Genomic DNA, 16374 nt, shown 5'->3' with positions numbered 1-16374 from the left:
TCCACAATTTTCATTTTAATTTCTTGGGATTAGCTGTTTCACAATACCTAGGGGGCTTTAAAAAATATGAATGTCAGACCTTTCCCCACCTGGTAGGTTAGTCCTTCAAGATGAGATCAGGCCCAGGGCCTCTCCCACCTGATTCCGGGCCCGAAGTCATGGACTGGGACACCAGGTTGGCAATTACAAAAGAGCATGGTCAGCATCTGTGGAGTTTGGAGGGATGAAGACAACAGGAAGCCATGAAAGCATGCAGGAAGGACCCCTATACCAGCCCCGAATACTTCCTGAAAAAGGTGTCATCTGAGCTGTGAACTGAAGGGCAAGAATAAGCTGGGTGAGCGAAGAGCAGAGGGAATCACGGATCACACAGAAGGAAGTTTTATATCAGAAATTGATACAGTCTTGCTCTCACATTCTAATCGTCCTTCTCTTAGGATGCCGTGTATGTGAGAGTGTTTCGAAAGGTATAAACCCCTCTCTGAATGTAAAGTATTATTATTTTATGGATTCCGTTGGAGGGAACCTAAGTTGATTGATGGGTGAGGAGGATGAATATTTGATAGGCAGGGAATGAGCTGTACAGAGCAGAATGTCTCTGAGAAGCAACTTCAGTGGAATCACAGCAGATTTCTCCCTCAGCCCCAGGGCCCGGAATGGTATAGCGAATTGAATTATTTAATAGGGAAATAATGGTTAATCTGAAAATTTTCTCCAAAATACATATACATCTCTTACTGGCTTGGACTTCAGCTCCATAAGGGCAGGGGCTTTACCTGTCTTTTTTTTTTTTTTTCCCCGGAATCTCCAGTGCCTGGAGCATGTTATACAGCGTGAATATGCTCAATGAGTATATGTTGCTGGGATGAGTAATTGAAGTGGAAGCGGGGGGACACTGGGAATGTTATCTTGAAATGATTCAGTGTTCTATCATGACTCGCAACAGGTTAGGATTAAACTGTGTGTAAACTACCTTGGAATTATTTTGCTGTCATTTTGGACTATTTGTATGTTTTTATAACAACATTAAGGCATAAATATTTCTCATTATTAATTTCAAATTCCACAATACAGAGCATGACACTCCTCTCTGTACATGTCCCCCTCGCCGGAGGTTACCACTGTCAGAGACTGGTATGTATCCTCTACATTCTGTTCTGTCCCTTTAGATCTCTGTGTGTACAGTGTGCATGGATGTAAAACATATACCGACAGAATCACATCATTCATCTTGTTCTTTTTTGAATTTTTGCCTTTATAAGTGTGTTTTGCTGTTATATCCTTGTGAGGGTGTTTGTAAGGCTGTTCATTCTTTTTTAATGACTTTGCAGAATTTCATGAATGGAAGTCCTGGAGTTGATTTAGCCATTCCTATGTTTTAGTAATGTAGTAACAGTATCACAATAAATATCCTTGTACCCATATTTTATGTGCATGAATGTATCTAGTGTAGATTCTTAGGACTTCTGAAATTTTTTAAAGAATCGCATTTCCATTCCCCTGTGTGGAGTTAATATCAGATATAGATAAATTTGTCTTTCATAACATGTTTAGTTAGCAGCTTCTTATTTGAAAATTTTATGGTAAAATATAAATGTATTTTGGAGTCAAGAATTCCATCTAAACAAACATGCAGTGAGTATATAAATGTGTTTTGGAGCTCTGACTAGTTTTATCCCTTTTAGATCAGGGAATACTGTCAGCCAAGGGTACCCTGCTGCACTGCCCCACCATTTATATCATAGTCCTAGCAGTGGTAACTTCTAGACTTGAATAGTGTACAGCTCACACAACCATACTAGGTCACCTTGATGTCTGGCATTTTCCACGGCCACTATTTTTATTCTTTTCTTGTTCTCAGGATATCCAGCTAATACTGGGTACTTTGGTTGCAGAGTCAGGATTGGTTACATTGTGCTGTTCAGAAAAATTAGGAAAGACATATGTCCCTTCAGGAAAGCAAACAATATCTTAAGCCTAGAAATAGACATTGGGACCTATCAGTAAATGTCTGGTTGAATGAACAAATGAATGAATGAATGTAAAACAAATGAAACTAAACTTGTGGTTCCCCAGACCATTTTCTGCATCAGTTATTGCCCCCTCAAAATGTCAGCCTGAACCCGATGTCACTGTTGGGTGTGGGCAAGAATGTGCTACTTTAATTGGGACATTCATCTGGATAACAGGCTTTAACTGAGTGTTTAATGATGGAACGGGGCTGTCAGGCGGAAATTCCCAAAGCCCGCCACACTTGAGCCTTCATGTCGACTAAAAAGGAAAAGTGAAGGCTTGCTGTACAAGTGACTTTAGCAAGATACAAGGTCTTCCCAGATCAATATCCACCAAACAACAAAGACAATTGATAACTTAAGCTGCGATGAGCCAGATAGTACCTGTGGGCTCTCTTGACAAATGTGACTAACAAGTCCTTTACATTGTACATCATGTAAGGAAGAAAGCAAAGAGGAAGCAAGAGCATTCTCTGCCTGGTAAAGCAGAATATGGAGTTTTACTGCCCATCTATTTTAGTAAGATTATCTTTAGAAAAAGGAAAGTGCATTCATTCACCGTGAGATTTCTTGTCATGTGCATGCATATGCTTATTCATTCAATACATTTTTATTAAGGGGATGTTTTTTTGACTGCCATTGTGCTATGCCTTGGGATATACTTTTGTGTATAGATAGCAAAATGTCCCCATACATACCATCATTTTAGGTATTTCTCACAATGCAAATCTGATCTTTACCATCTCAGCCTTAGTACTGGATTGTTGAGCAGATGATTAGAGACTCAGTACAGATTTATACCAGGACAGGTGCTTTTAGTGCTGGTTGTTTTCTTAAGCTGTGATTATTGGCAGGAGATGAGTGTATCTGTTTTATAGCATTTAATAAGAACGTTTGAAGTGCCTACCACTGTGACAGGCACTGAGAGTGACTATAAAAAGTATTATAAAGCACTTTGTCAATGCCCGCAGGTTTATAATACATTCAAGAAATAAAGTGAGACTCATAACAAATAGTTAACTGACAGTACAAGGTGGCATATAAATCTGTGCCTATAAATCTATTCCTGTGATTCAAACATGTGCTGTGGGAAAGAGAAGACAATGCCTACATGGAAATACTGACAAAGTGCTCTAATTAGTAGAAAATTAGTAAATAAACAGCACAACATCTATAAAACCTAAATTGTCTGAAATCACTTGCAATGGGAAGATCTTAGATATCTCTGGGAAAGTCATTCTGAGGATGAAGACAAAAAGAAGAGAAAGGTGAGAAATAACCTACAAAAATGAGTCAGAAATTGATTCACATTTTAATCAAGAAAAAAAATTGAGCCCTCATCCCTAGGGATTTTCTCAGACAGTTAGTTACTTGGGGTAGTGTCCTGAGATTTTATACTAATACTTGACATCCCATTGGCCCAGAATATGGGAAAAAAGAGCTTTATCACTTACTAAGTTCAGCTGCATATAATAGAAAACCTGCTACCGATGGCTTAAACAAATGGGATATTTTCTTATGGAACAAGTAGACCTCCTAGAGGTGGGCATCTAGGTGATTCTTTGATCTGTCCTTCATGTCCATCATGAAGATGGCTGCCCTATTTTCTGGCATCTTTGTCAAATCCATGGGAGGAAGGGAGAGAGACATGGCAGGAATGGTGTCTATTCCTTTTATTGGAAGAGTATACACTTTCCCAGAGTATCCTTCAGACCTGTCTTTGGCAAGAACTTTATCAAGTCCTATCAAGTGTAGCCACACTTGGTTTCAATGGCTACTAGGAGAGTGAGTAGTTACTTTGCCATGGGATGGAGGCAGGCAGGAGAGAAAAGGGTTGGAAATGAGCAGTGGATATGCCAACCAACAGTTCCTGCCCCAGGGATTTCCATAGAATTAGTGTTCAGTATGAAATAAGAATTCAATGGGACACCTGGGTGGCTCAGCAGTTGAGCGTCTGCCTTTGGCTCAGGACGTGGTTCTGGTCCCGGGATCAAGTCCTACATTGGGCTCCCTGTGGGGAGCCTGCTTCTCCCTCTGCCTGTGTCTCTGCCTCTCTCCCTCTGTGTCTCTCATGAATAAATAACTGAAATCTTAAAAAAAAAAAAAAAAAGAAGAAGAAGAAGAACTCAAAAGTGTACCTTGAGTGGCATCATGCTTTTGACTGGCCAGGTTTAAACACACACACACACACACACACACGTGTACATGTATACCACATCTTCTTTATCCATTCACCTGTCCATGGACTCAGGTTGCTTCCATATCTTGGCTATTGTAAATAATGCTGCAATAAACATAGGGGTACATGTATCTTTTCAAATTAGTATTTTCATTTTTTTTCAGGTAAATAACCAGAAGTGGAATTAGTGGATGTCTGTTGACCATCCTATATCTTCTTTAGAAAAATCTCTATTTAGGTCTTCTGGTCCATTTTTTAATTGAATCATTTGTTTTGGTGTTGAATTTTGTGAGTTCTTTATATATTTTGGATATTAACCCCTTGTAGTAGATCACCTTTTTTGTTTTGTTGATGGTTTCTTTGATGTGCAAAAGATTTTTAATTTGATAAAAATTATCCCAATTGTTTATTTTTGCTTTTATTTTCTTTGAGAAAATAGATCTGGAAAAATGTTATGAAAACCAATATTTAAGAGATAACTGCTTATGTTTTCCCCTAGGAGCTTTGTGGTTTTGAGTCTTATGTATAGGCCTTTAATGCATTTTGAGGTTGTTTTTTTTTTTTTTTTTTTTTTTTTTGTATACAGAGTACAAAAGTGATCTAGTTTCATTATTTGGCATGTAGAATTCCCATTTTCCCAATACTGTTTATTGCAGATCTTTATTAAAGTGTTTTTTTTACCCATTGTATAGTCTTACCTCCTGATTATAGATAAAATGACAATGTAAGTGTGTGCTTAACTCTGGGCTCTCTTCTGCTTCATTGATCTATGTGTCTGTTTTTGTGCCAGTACCATAGTATTTTTCACAAAATACCAATAGTATTTATCACAGTATTATATTTCAAAATACCAATAGTATTTTTCACAGTACCTATAGGTTGCTTTGGGTAATGTGGGCATTTTAATCGTATTCATTTTTCCAGTGCATGAGCATGGTATATATTTCCATTTATTTGTGTTACCTCTGTGTCTTTCATCAATGTCTTATGGTTTTCAGAATACAGCCTTTTACTTCTTTGGTTGAATTTACTCCTATATATTTTATAGTTTTTAATGCAATTATAAATGGGGTTGTTTTCTTAATTTCTCTTTCTCCTAATTTGTTATTATTGTAGAGAAACAGCATATTTCTTCATATTAATTTTATATCCTGCAACTTTACTGGGTTTATTATTTCTAGTAGTTTTTTGACAGAATCTTTAGAGTATTCTATATAGAATAATATGTCATTTGGAAATAGCAACAATCCTACTTCCTTACCAATTTGGATTTGGGTGCTTTTATTTCTTGTCTAACTGCTGCAGCTAGGATTTCCAGGACTCTTTTGAATAAAAGTGGTGTGAGTGGACATCTTTGTCTTCTTCCTCATCACAGAAGGAAAGCTTTTACCATTGAGTAGAATTTGTGGGTTTGCTGTATATAGCCTTTATTATGTTGAGATATGTTCTCTCTAAACCACTTTGTTAAGGGGTTTTATAATAAATGGATGTTGAATTTTGTCAAATGCTTTTTCTGCATCTATTGAGATTATCATATGATTTTCATCCTTTATTTTGCTAAAGAAGCATTTTGATTGATTTTTGGGTATTGAACCATCCTTGAATTCCTTGAATACATTCTACTTAATTTTGTGAATGATTCTTTTAATTTATTGTTGAATTTGGTTTGCTAATATTTTGTTAAGGATCTTTATATTTATGTTCATTAAGGATATTGACCCATAATTTTCCTTTTTTGTAATGACTTTGTCTGATTTTGGTATCAGGGTAATACTGGCCCTATAGAATGAGTTTGGAAGCATTCTTCCCTCTATTATTATTATTATTATTATTATTATTATTATTATTATTATTATTTTGAGATAGTTTCAGAAGGATTAGAATGAACTCCTCTGTAAATATTTGGTAGAATATACTGGTGAAGCTATCTGATCCTGGATTTTTGTTTGTTGACAGTTTTTTTGGTTAATGGTTAATTTTTGTTACTAGTAATTGGCTTGTTTAGATTTTCTATTTCTTCCTGGTATAGTTTTATATCGGGAACATTCTATGTTTCTAGGAATTTATCCATTTCTTCTTAGTTTTCCAATTTGTTGGCATATTGTTTTTTCATAGTAGTCTTATAATCTTTTGTAGTTCTCATTTCTAAGTTTATTTATTTGAGTCCTCTCTTTTTCATTTTTCTTACTGAGTCTGGATAAAGATTTATCAATTTTGTTTCTCTTTTCAAAGAATCAGCTTTATTTTATCGACTTTTTTCTTATTGCTTATTAAATCTCTGTTTTATTTATTTCTACTTTAGATCTTTATTTTTCCTCCCTTCTACTTCCTTTGTTCTTCTTTTCTAAATTTCTTCAGGTATAAGTTTTGATTGTTTGAGATTTTTCTTGTTTTTGCATATTGCTATAAACTTCTTAGAACTCTGTTGCATTCAAAGATTTTGAATTGTCATGTTTCCATTTTAATTTTTTCCAGGTATTTTAAAACTTTTCTCTTTGTTTTGCTGCCCCATTGCTGTTAAATAGCATATTGTTTAGTGTCTACATGTTTGTGCTTTTCCTCCATTTTTTCTTGTTTCTAGTTCCATATCATTGTGGTTGAAAAATATGATTGATATGATTTTAGTTTTCTTAAATTCATAAATATTTGTTTTGTGGCCTAATATGTGATCTATCCTGGAGAATGTTTCATGTACCCTTAGAAGAGTATGTATTCTGGGGCAACTGGGTGGCTTAGGTAAATGTCTGACTTTTTATTTCAGCTCAAATCATGATCTCATGATGAGATGGAGCTTTGCATCGAGCCTTGCATCCATGCTTAGCATGGTGCCTGCTTGAGATTCTCTCTCTCCTTCTACCTCTCCCCTACCCACTCATGCTTGCTCACATGCTCTCTCTCTCTCAGAAAAAGAAAAAGTATATTCTGTTGTTTCTACATGTAATGTTCTGTATATATCTGTTAATTCCATATGGTGTAATGTCTTGTTCAAAGCTACTACTTCTTTATTGATTTTCTAGTCTAACTAAAAATCCCGTACTATAATTGTATTATTGTATTACATTTTTGCCTTTTTATGTAAATATTTTCTGTAGATATTTAGATGCTTTTATATTAGGCACAGTGATATTTAAAACTCTTATGTCCTTCTGTTGGATTGATCCTGTTTTCATTACATAATGACATTTTTATCTCATTACAGAAAAATTTTAAAGTCTATTTCTCTGACATAAGTATTACTACCCAAGTTTTTGTTATTGCTGCTGTTTCCTTGTATGTTTGCTTTTGATTTCATTTTCATGGAAAATATTTTCCTTTCAGTTTCAGTTTGTATGCATTTTTTGGTTTGAATGGAGTCTCTTCTAGGCAGCATATAGATGGGTCTTGTTTTTTTTTTTTTTTTTTATCCATAATCTTTTGTCTTTTGATTGGAACATTTAGTCCATTTACATTTAAATTAATTATTGATAGGTATGTACTTATTGCCATTTTGTCAATTGTTTTCTGGTTTTATAATTTTTCTCTGTTCCTTTTTCCTTCTTCTGCTAGTTTCTTTTGTCATTTGATGACTTTTTCTAGTGTTATACTTGGATTTAGTTCTCTTTATTATTATTTTTTTTGTCTATTAGAGGTTTTTCATATGTGGTTAATATAAGGTCTGTAAAGTATCTTATGTGTATAGTAGTCTGTGTTAAGTTAATGGTCCCTTTAGTTCAAACACATTCCAGAAGCACTAAATTTTTGCTCTCATATCTGCATTTTCTGTATACAATTTCATGCTTTACATATTCTTATTTTCTGTATCTCTTAACTAATTTTTGTAGATATAATTGATTTTACTGCATTTATTTTTTACTTTCATACTGGCTTTCCAAGTGATTGATCTACTACTTTTCCTGTGTTTACTTTTACCAATGAAACTTTTTCCTTTGAAAATTTTTCATCAGTGGCTTTTTCTTCTCCATTTAAGAAGTCCTTTCAACATTTCTATTAAGGCCCACTTAGTAGTGAATTCCTTTAACTTGTTCATCTGGGAAACTTTATCTCTTCTTCAGTTCTGAATGATAACCTTGCTGAGTATTTCTTTTTTTCAAGATTTATTTATTTATTTGAAAGAGAGAGAGAAAATTCAAGTAGACTCTTCACTGTGCATGAAGCCTGATGTGGGGCTCCATCCCATGACCTGAGATCATGATCTGAGCCAAAATCAAGAGTTGGACATTTAACCAAATGAGCTGCCCAAGTGGCCCTGGGTATTCTTTTTTTTTTTCTTCTAAAGATTTATTTATTTATGATAGACATAGAGAGAGAGAGAGGCAGAGACACAGGAGGAGGGAGAAGCAGGCTCCATGCTGGGAGCCTGACGTGGGACTCGATCCCGGGACTCCAGGATCACACCCTGGGCCGAAGGCAGTGCTAAACCGCTGAGCCACCCAGGCTGCCCAGAACTGGCTCCTTTTAGCATCCTGCTAGCTAGCCTGAAAGAGGGCAAAAAAATGGTGTATGCCAGCACTCCTTTTCCTGGAGAAAGTCCCTATAGATCCCTGCCTTTCCAGAGCACACCTTAAAATTAGTCCATGAATCTTCTTCATATATAACCCAGGTACTTTTCACATTGTTGCCTCTGTGCTGTTACAACGCATTGGCCCTTTAGGAATGGAGTCTTAATTTGCCATAGCCCCCTGGTGCTCTCAGAGTTAAGTCCTACTGATTTTCAGAACCAGATGCTAAGGGGGCTTAGCTTCCAGGTGCAGATCCCCAGGGTGAAGAGTGCCCAATGTGGAGCTTAAACCCTTTGCTCCCTCTGATAGACCTCCTCACCTGTGGATATGTAGACCAGGAGATTGGTTCCCAACTTTGTTTTTGCCACTTCTGCCCTTCTTGATGTGGCCCCCTCTTTATAACTTTAGCTGTAGAAAAACTGTTCTCCTCAGCTTCAGATGGTTTTCAGAGTGAGTTGGATTATATGTAGTTGTAGCCTGGATGTGTCCATGGGAAGAGGTGAGCTCAGGGTCCTCCTACTCTGCCACCTGCCCAAGGTCCCTATTTTGATATATTTTAAGTAGATGTGAAGGACAAATTTTTAGCAATTAATTTGCTGGTTTTAAAGGTACACACATTTTACATTCTATTAGGAGATTGCCAAATCTCCTAATATTTTAATATCTAGGGAAGCTTAAACTACTTCCTTAACAAAAGGTAGAATAAAAATCTGTTTATCTGTCCCACCAGTTTCAATTGCTTATCTCTCAATAGCTTTCTAAAAATAATTGAGTGTAATGTCTATTAGGTTAATTCTACTTAGTGATCACTCTGGGCTTATGTCTAGGACAGAGGCTGATGAGCTACAGTGAACACAGTCCAAGTTCTGGCGATTCTCAACCAATGTGAATTTGTCTAGACTTTTTGTTTTTAATTGCAGATATCTCATACAACATAATGACATAGTTCAAATGCAAGACTATTATTTTTGCTTACATTCAGACTCATCTAATGATTGTCAAAAAATTACTATATTGCCAGAAAATTGGTCCTATAAACTAGATGTCCACAGGAGCCTCCTTGCCCTATGGAAATGTAGCTATAATGGACCCAAACTCCTAATTCCACTTACCACAAGAATTTAAAGTTCTCTGCCCTTTCTGGGAGTCTTTCTGGTTCCTCTGTCCAAGTATCTTAGAGTGCTTTCTCCATTCAGGTGTTTTTTTTTTTTTTTTCGCGTATTTTATTGTTATTGTTTGCTTGCTTTAGTGGCAAACTGAAGGAGATAGAGATTGGTTCTCCTTCCCCTTGCCCCCTTCCTTGCTCTCTCACCACTGTGAAAGAGACTTGCTTCCTTCTGTGAAGTGTCTATGGCCACTAGTATCCATGCCTTCCAGTCTCCAACTCTGAGATGGTCTGAGAGGCTTGCTTTCAAACATGTACATGTCCTCCCAAGAAATTTTTAAAAGAAAAAAATCCTCCATATCATTATAGTCTCATCGCTTTAGTTATGTTGGGAGTATCTCCCCTACAAAGAACCTTTCTCATACTACATTTCTGTTTGTTTTTGTTTCTATTTTCATTGATTGTTTTTTGGCTATAAGGATTCATAGACCAAGGGCTTTCTTAGGATAAATCCAGTCCTTTGGTAGAAGAAACACCATGACCTTGGGAGAATGAGAGAACTCTTGTTAAATTCAGGCCCTACCATTTATTCATTGTGTAATATGTGACTTAGCTTCCGAATCTTGTTTCTTCAGTAATCTAAAAGGAATAATTCTTAATGGATTGTTTTAAACATTGGGTGTCATCAACATCAGGCTTCTATAACAGAGCTTGGAAAGCAGGGAATGTTCATGAAATGATAGTGTTATGACTGGAACTCGAACTCACCGTCATCAGCTGTATCCTTAAAGTTTGAGTTACAGATGTTGATTCCACAATGTAGAATACACACACATTCCCATTATCATTATTGGAACACTTTCTTTTCTAAATAGTGAAGTGTCAGGAGAAAACCATGCCTAATTTCCTGTTTTGTTGCTGAACACACATAAGGTACTCAGTCAATTCTTATTGATTGGTATTTTATTGATTGGAAATCTTTCAGAGATAAGAAAATGTTTCTTCCTTCTACTTTCTCGGTAACTACTTAAGAAATCTGAAATTCACTGTATCAGAAACTATTTGATTTCCTCTCTGCCTGCCTTACTTTAATTCGGGTTTCTTTTCTGGCATGAGACATATCTTCGTTTTTTTCTTCTAAGAACAAATCAATCTTTCTCATTTCTTGCTCTTTTCCAAATTCCCTTTTGTAAATCTTTCTTTTCTTCTTTTTCTTCTACACGTGAATTCTCTTCTGTTCTGGTGGAAATTCATCTCTAGTGTGACAAATGCCCTTATTTCTATGTGATTCTCCCGTCTACTTTCCTCCAGATGATATATTCACCTTATTTGAAAGAAAACATCATTTGTTTCCCAGGATCTGATCTAAATAACAGTGAAATGTTTGTTTAAAATTAATGCTTTGTGGAAAAGAACCTTCTCTGTTTACTTGACTTGCAGTATTTTAATATTTAACATGCTATGATGTAAAACTTGTGGAAGAAAAATATCCTGGTGTGATCTGGTTGTCTAACAATTTACATTCAGCTGCAATATTTTATTTGCTATAATTACTCACTGACAAAACAGGGAATCGAAATGCAAAAATACAAAATGCTCTTGGTTTGCATTTTATTTTGGAATATGAAAAACCTTCAGTTCTTGAGAGAGAGAGAGAGAGAGCAAGCAAGCATATAAAAAGGAAACCTGGCTTAGTCAGATATCCATCTCTACACACTAACTCTTCAGCAGTAAGTCTCAAACCAGAGTGGCAACTGTTGGGCTTTCAGAGAGACTTTGTAAAGAGGCCGTGTGAAGTGGACTTAAGGTTGGAGGGCAAAGCCTGGGATCGTCACATTCTCTCTCTTACTCCAGACTCTCCCTGTGATTTTTGCATAGGTTCTTTCACTGTGTAGCATCTGCGGATCTGCTCTGAAACCATTGAAGTTTCTTAGATGAAAGGTAGGAATCCACTGGGCTCTTGTTATAGAATGTCCGACTCTGGTGCTCTTTTCCCCTATTATTTGCACTCTTGAAAGTGACAGGTTTCAATGGGATTGTGGATCTGAGTGGCACATGACAGACAACACTTAGCCATCATGTATGTACCAATGATTATCTGGCTCCTAGCGAAGAAGCTTTTCCCCAGATTCAGAGGTAGGAGCTCATACATCCAGATCTTAGCCCCTTCTTATATCCCCTAACTTCATTTGCATTTGAAAAATGAGAAGCCTCTCTGTTTCTGAAATTCTGAATAGGATTACACAATGAATTTTTTCAATAAATAATTGATAGAGGAAATCAAAACAAGATTCTTCTTTATGATTAAACTCAACAGTGTTCTCCAGTTTAAGAAAAGAAAAAGAAAAAAAATTGATTTTTGTTTCACACTGGGACCAAAAAGTGGTACTACATTTTTAAAGTCTAAAACTGACTAAGACAACTGTGTATTGATTCTTTATAATTCAAAATCTCATTTTTCTCCCCATAAGCTACTTTCTTCCCAAATGTGCAATGTTTTTCATGTAGCTTATTCAAGGTAGATAGGATATGAGACAAACTATACAAAATAGTTTACCAAGAACAATGAGCATGCATTCCAATATTTCTGACATATAAAAGAGGACAGAGGATTAATCATTACACAAACTACATGTAGGCAGGGCTTAGGGGAAAGTCCTTAGAAATAAAGCCCATGTTATGGTGATGCATATTGAAAAAGTTTTTTTTCTATACTTCCAGGAACAGAGAATGTAGTGATCCTTAATTTGTCCCCAAATATATTTTTTTAGTTCCCAAGTATTGATTCTATGTTCTAAATTCAGCTCAGTTTATTAGTGTGAAAGTTGATTGAGTTGAAGGATTTTTTTTTTGCCAGAGAAACCTTTTTTATCTAACAAGAGGATGGGTTTCTATAGTTTATTTTTTAATGATTATTATAATTTCCATTGTGTTTGTCAGTTTTGTCTATCTATGATTCAAGCAAGTTCTAGAGGTTCCCAGGGTTAAAAATACTACTTTCCTATTGTCCTGTTTCTACCAGTAATAAGAAACCAGACTACCCATTTCTCTCTATGTATTTGGGCATGTTGTCTATCAAAGCACAGAAAGCTCATGGACTATAATAAAATGCTGCTGAATTGAAATTGCTCTCTGTGGAGGACACATTATATGACCACCCTACCTACTGAGGCCCTGTTGAAGTTAGACTACTTTAGATTTAAGAAATAGATTCTAAAGTTTTATGAGGGAAAGGGAGATTTATAGCAAAGCTGCATGGAGTCTTGCACTGGCAGGAGAAAGCATCAAGAGCTGAGGAAGCTCTCTGCAGCCCACACTCACAAATGTCATAGTCATAGGAAAGCTCTCTTGTTTTCTACTTTCTAGCTATCTGGATTTCCTTGCTTACTTGGTTCCTAGGCCATTGGGAAGTCAGCTTGCCCATGGCTGACCATATTCTCTCTACCTCAGCTTTTGCCACTTGGATTGTATTTCCCAATCCACATTTCCAAGAGCAGTTAAAAATATTTTGTTGTGTTTTATCTGATGTTTCTTTGTCTTTGTGAGAGGGCCTTACAAGTCTATCATGCTATTTATCCCACTTGGACCTGGAAACATCCTCAGAATCCTTATTAGCACAGTATTTTTAGCAGATGCGATCAGTGGATTAGACGTGATGTGCCTGGATTGATAATATTTTCTATCACTTTACCACTAACAAAAGTTAGATCTAAGATAGAGCTTTGGCATCAGGGTAGATGTGGTTTCTGTAAAAGGGAAAAGTGGGAAATATGGTTGATATGGTGGCAAAATATACGTTACATAAAATTTACCATTTTAATCATTTTTAAGTGTCCCATTCAGTGGCATTGAGTATATTCATATTGTTACCACTATCCATTTCCAGAACTTTTTCATCATCCCAAACAGAACTTATGTACCCATTAAACAGTTATTCCCTATTCCCTCTTCCCCCTAGTCACTGGTAACTTCTGTGTACTTTCTGTGTCTATGAATTTATTCTAGTTATCCCATTGTAAGTGGAATCATACAATATTTGTCCTTTTGTGTCTGGCTTATTTGACTTCGCATAATATTTTCAAGGTCCCATGTTGTAGCATGTTTCAAAATTTGATTCCTTTTTAAAGGTGAATAATATTCCATTGTGTAAATATACCACGTGTTGTTTATTCAAAGAATAGCATTTTACACTAGGCTTTCTAGGGCAGGAAATGTATGGCAATGCCACTTGGTCTCATGGGAAGGCTCAGAAGCAAAAGATCAGGCAGGGATGATGCTCCAGATCCTTGCAGCATTCCACTTATTAGAAGTATGTACTTTGGCATTTTTAATTAATTCCCCTAACCCTCTTCTTTATCATCTGCCATATGGACATAATGATGCCTGTTAAAGGTTTGTGGTCTATGTAGAACAATGCATAGGATATGTCTGGCTTAGCACATAGTAAGTGTTCAGAAAAGTAATTCCCCATTTTACCCATTCCTCCACTCTTGAAAACCCCTATCCATGACAAGAATGAAGAAGTACATAATAGTGGATGGGTGTTTTTTTTTTTTTTTCCATAGTGCAGGAAAGAAAAAAAAACAGGGTGCTTGTCTGTCCAGGACATGGATTTAAGAATGGTCAGGCAGGAATGGTAAGATCTTCAGAGCAGGAAGGAGTGGCCTCTAGGACTTAGCCCTCCTTGTATCTGTTGCATGAACTGGGGGTGGCTAGTGTCACAGATCTGATTGATCTTAGGAGAGAAAGGAAAGCACACCTCTCTGTCTACCATGCTGAAAACACCTTTTCCAAGACAAAGAGTGTCTATTCCCCTTTTAAACTGCTTTTGCTATTTCTCATGGAAAAAAATGTTTTTCATTTTGATAAAAAGCAATTTCTGTGTCCCTGCCAAGCCAGCAAAGAGTCTTTAAAAAATGCTTCTGCTTTCCTGGTATCAGGGTGATGTACATCTGCGTGGCACCAAACTGGGGTCGCATCATTTTAGCATCAGGCAAGGGAGGTGGTTGGAAGAACAGAGCAAAACACACGCCCTCCTCTGTTAATACCCTGGAATCAGAAGTGCATGCCTAGAGTCTAACTACTGGTCCTTTGGGCACATTGAAAACTTGCAAACAATAGAATTGGGATGGGGTGGTAGGAATAGGGAAAAAAAAAAGAGCACCATATCCTCCTCTCCATTGCTCAACGTCAGTATATGAAATGGTTACTTTCAGGCAGAAAATCTTTTAGTTCCAAATAAATCAAAAATAATAGAACTGAAAGCAGCCTGGTGATCTTTCTAATCGACTCCAGCGTTTCTGGGCAAAGTCCACTGTAGGATTTGTTCTCCCCATGTGTCTCAGAAGAGTCACAGCCAAGCTGAACTTGAAGTTGTAAGGCAGATATGTGTGCTCACCCTTCACCCCACCCTGCCCCAGGAAGCCCTGCGTGTGCAAACTGCGTAATGCCATTGGCCCTTACAGAGATGTGTTCTCAGATAGCTTCCTGAAAAAGGGGAGCTGGTCACAAGTTGTTTTTAGAGGACATGCATGTGATTTGGTTGTGCCTGGAGCGGCTCTTTCCACACCTGACAGCTGGTGTTTCTTATTAAGTATTTGAACACAATCCAACATATCGATGTTGGCCAGCTGACTTGAGTCTGAGTCCTCAGGAGCCCTTGTTCAGCATCTTCAGAGCTGCCTGGCAAGGGCTGGTGGTGCGTGGGGGTGAGCAGAACCTTTGGAATCAGATCCAAGTTCCACTTCCTGCTCCTCTAATTGGTGGCTGTGTGGCTTTTGGCAACTCATTCAACTTCTCTGAGCTAAAGTTTGCTTCCCTGTTAGATAATGATGAGCCTGCTTCTTCAACATGTTGGTCCCCTCACTTAAATAAAATCAAAGAACTTTTCTTAAATGTTTGCAGTGTTCACCTTGTAGCTGCTGTCCCCCAAATGATGGTTTTTCCTCATCTTTCCTCTTCTAGATTGTGGTGTAGTTTTTCTTGGTACCAATACTAAAGCCCTGGAGCTGTGAACACCACCATCTTTATGACACAGAAATTGGCCAGGAACCTCCAGAATAAATCTGAGAATTAGAAAGAAGAAGAAAGCCTATCACTGTGCATTTGTCAGTTGGCATCTCTTTTCCTTTTCTAGTTAGAGTCTTTCATAGTAAAGTGGTTATTTTTTTTTCTTCTCCTTGAAGCCACGTATGTTGGATAGTGTTTGACAGGCATTTTTGTGTGTGCCAAAGTATGGGGGAAAGTGACAAGGAGAGGCCCACTCAAGATGTCACTTCTCTGTGCTGCAAGCTGGAGCTGACAACGCAGTCCCTTCTGAAAAACCCCGACGGTGTGTTGGAGCATCGTAGTGTCAAGAGGAGAGAAAGATACCAAATAGTCGAGGGTATTGCTCTCCTCATGGTGAGAAAAGTGTTTCAGTGTGGCACACTTAGAAGGCTGTGCTCTGGAATGGGGGTCATCACTCCTTTCTACTTGTGTGGAGAATCATATCGTGACAGGATATTTTTTATTTCCTCCTGGTGTTAGGCAACCGTCCCCTCTGGGCAAGGAGACACGTGTGTGCATACACATGTGCAT

At 37.2% G+C, this 16374-nt stretch overlaps 1 protein-coding gene across 9 annotated transcripts in view; it reads left to right on the top strand.

Moving 5' to 3' along the window:
- The window catches only part of FHIT (fragile histidine triad diadenosine triphosphatase), a 1370758-nt gene that overhangs the window by 1054338 nt on the left and 300046 nt on the right, over positions 1-16374 (top strand). Inside the window, exon 1 of one of the 9 annotated variants that reach the window (XM_041762992.1) lies at positions 11715-11736. The exons of the other annotated variants lie outside the window; for them this stretch is intronic. Coding sequence (XP_041618926.1) covers positions 11730-11736 — 7 coding nt within the window. The 5' untranslated portion in view covers positions 11715-11729. Of the gene's footprint in view, positions 1-11714; positions 11737-16374 lie in introns of those variants that run through there. 9 annotated transcript variants of the gene reach the window in all.

Source organism: Vulpes lagopus, chromosome 7 (assembly GCF_018345385.1).
Source record: "Vulpes lagopus strain Blue_001 chromosome 7, ASM1834538v1, whole genome shotgun sequence".
Classification (NCBI taxonomy): Eukaryota; Metazoa; Chordata; class Mammalia; order Carnivora; family Canidae; genus Vulpes; species Vulpes lagopus.
The sequence above is the reverse complement of the archived record's forward strand: the minus strand, read 5'-3'. Positions and strand labels throughout refer to the sequence as shown.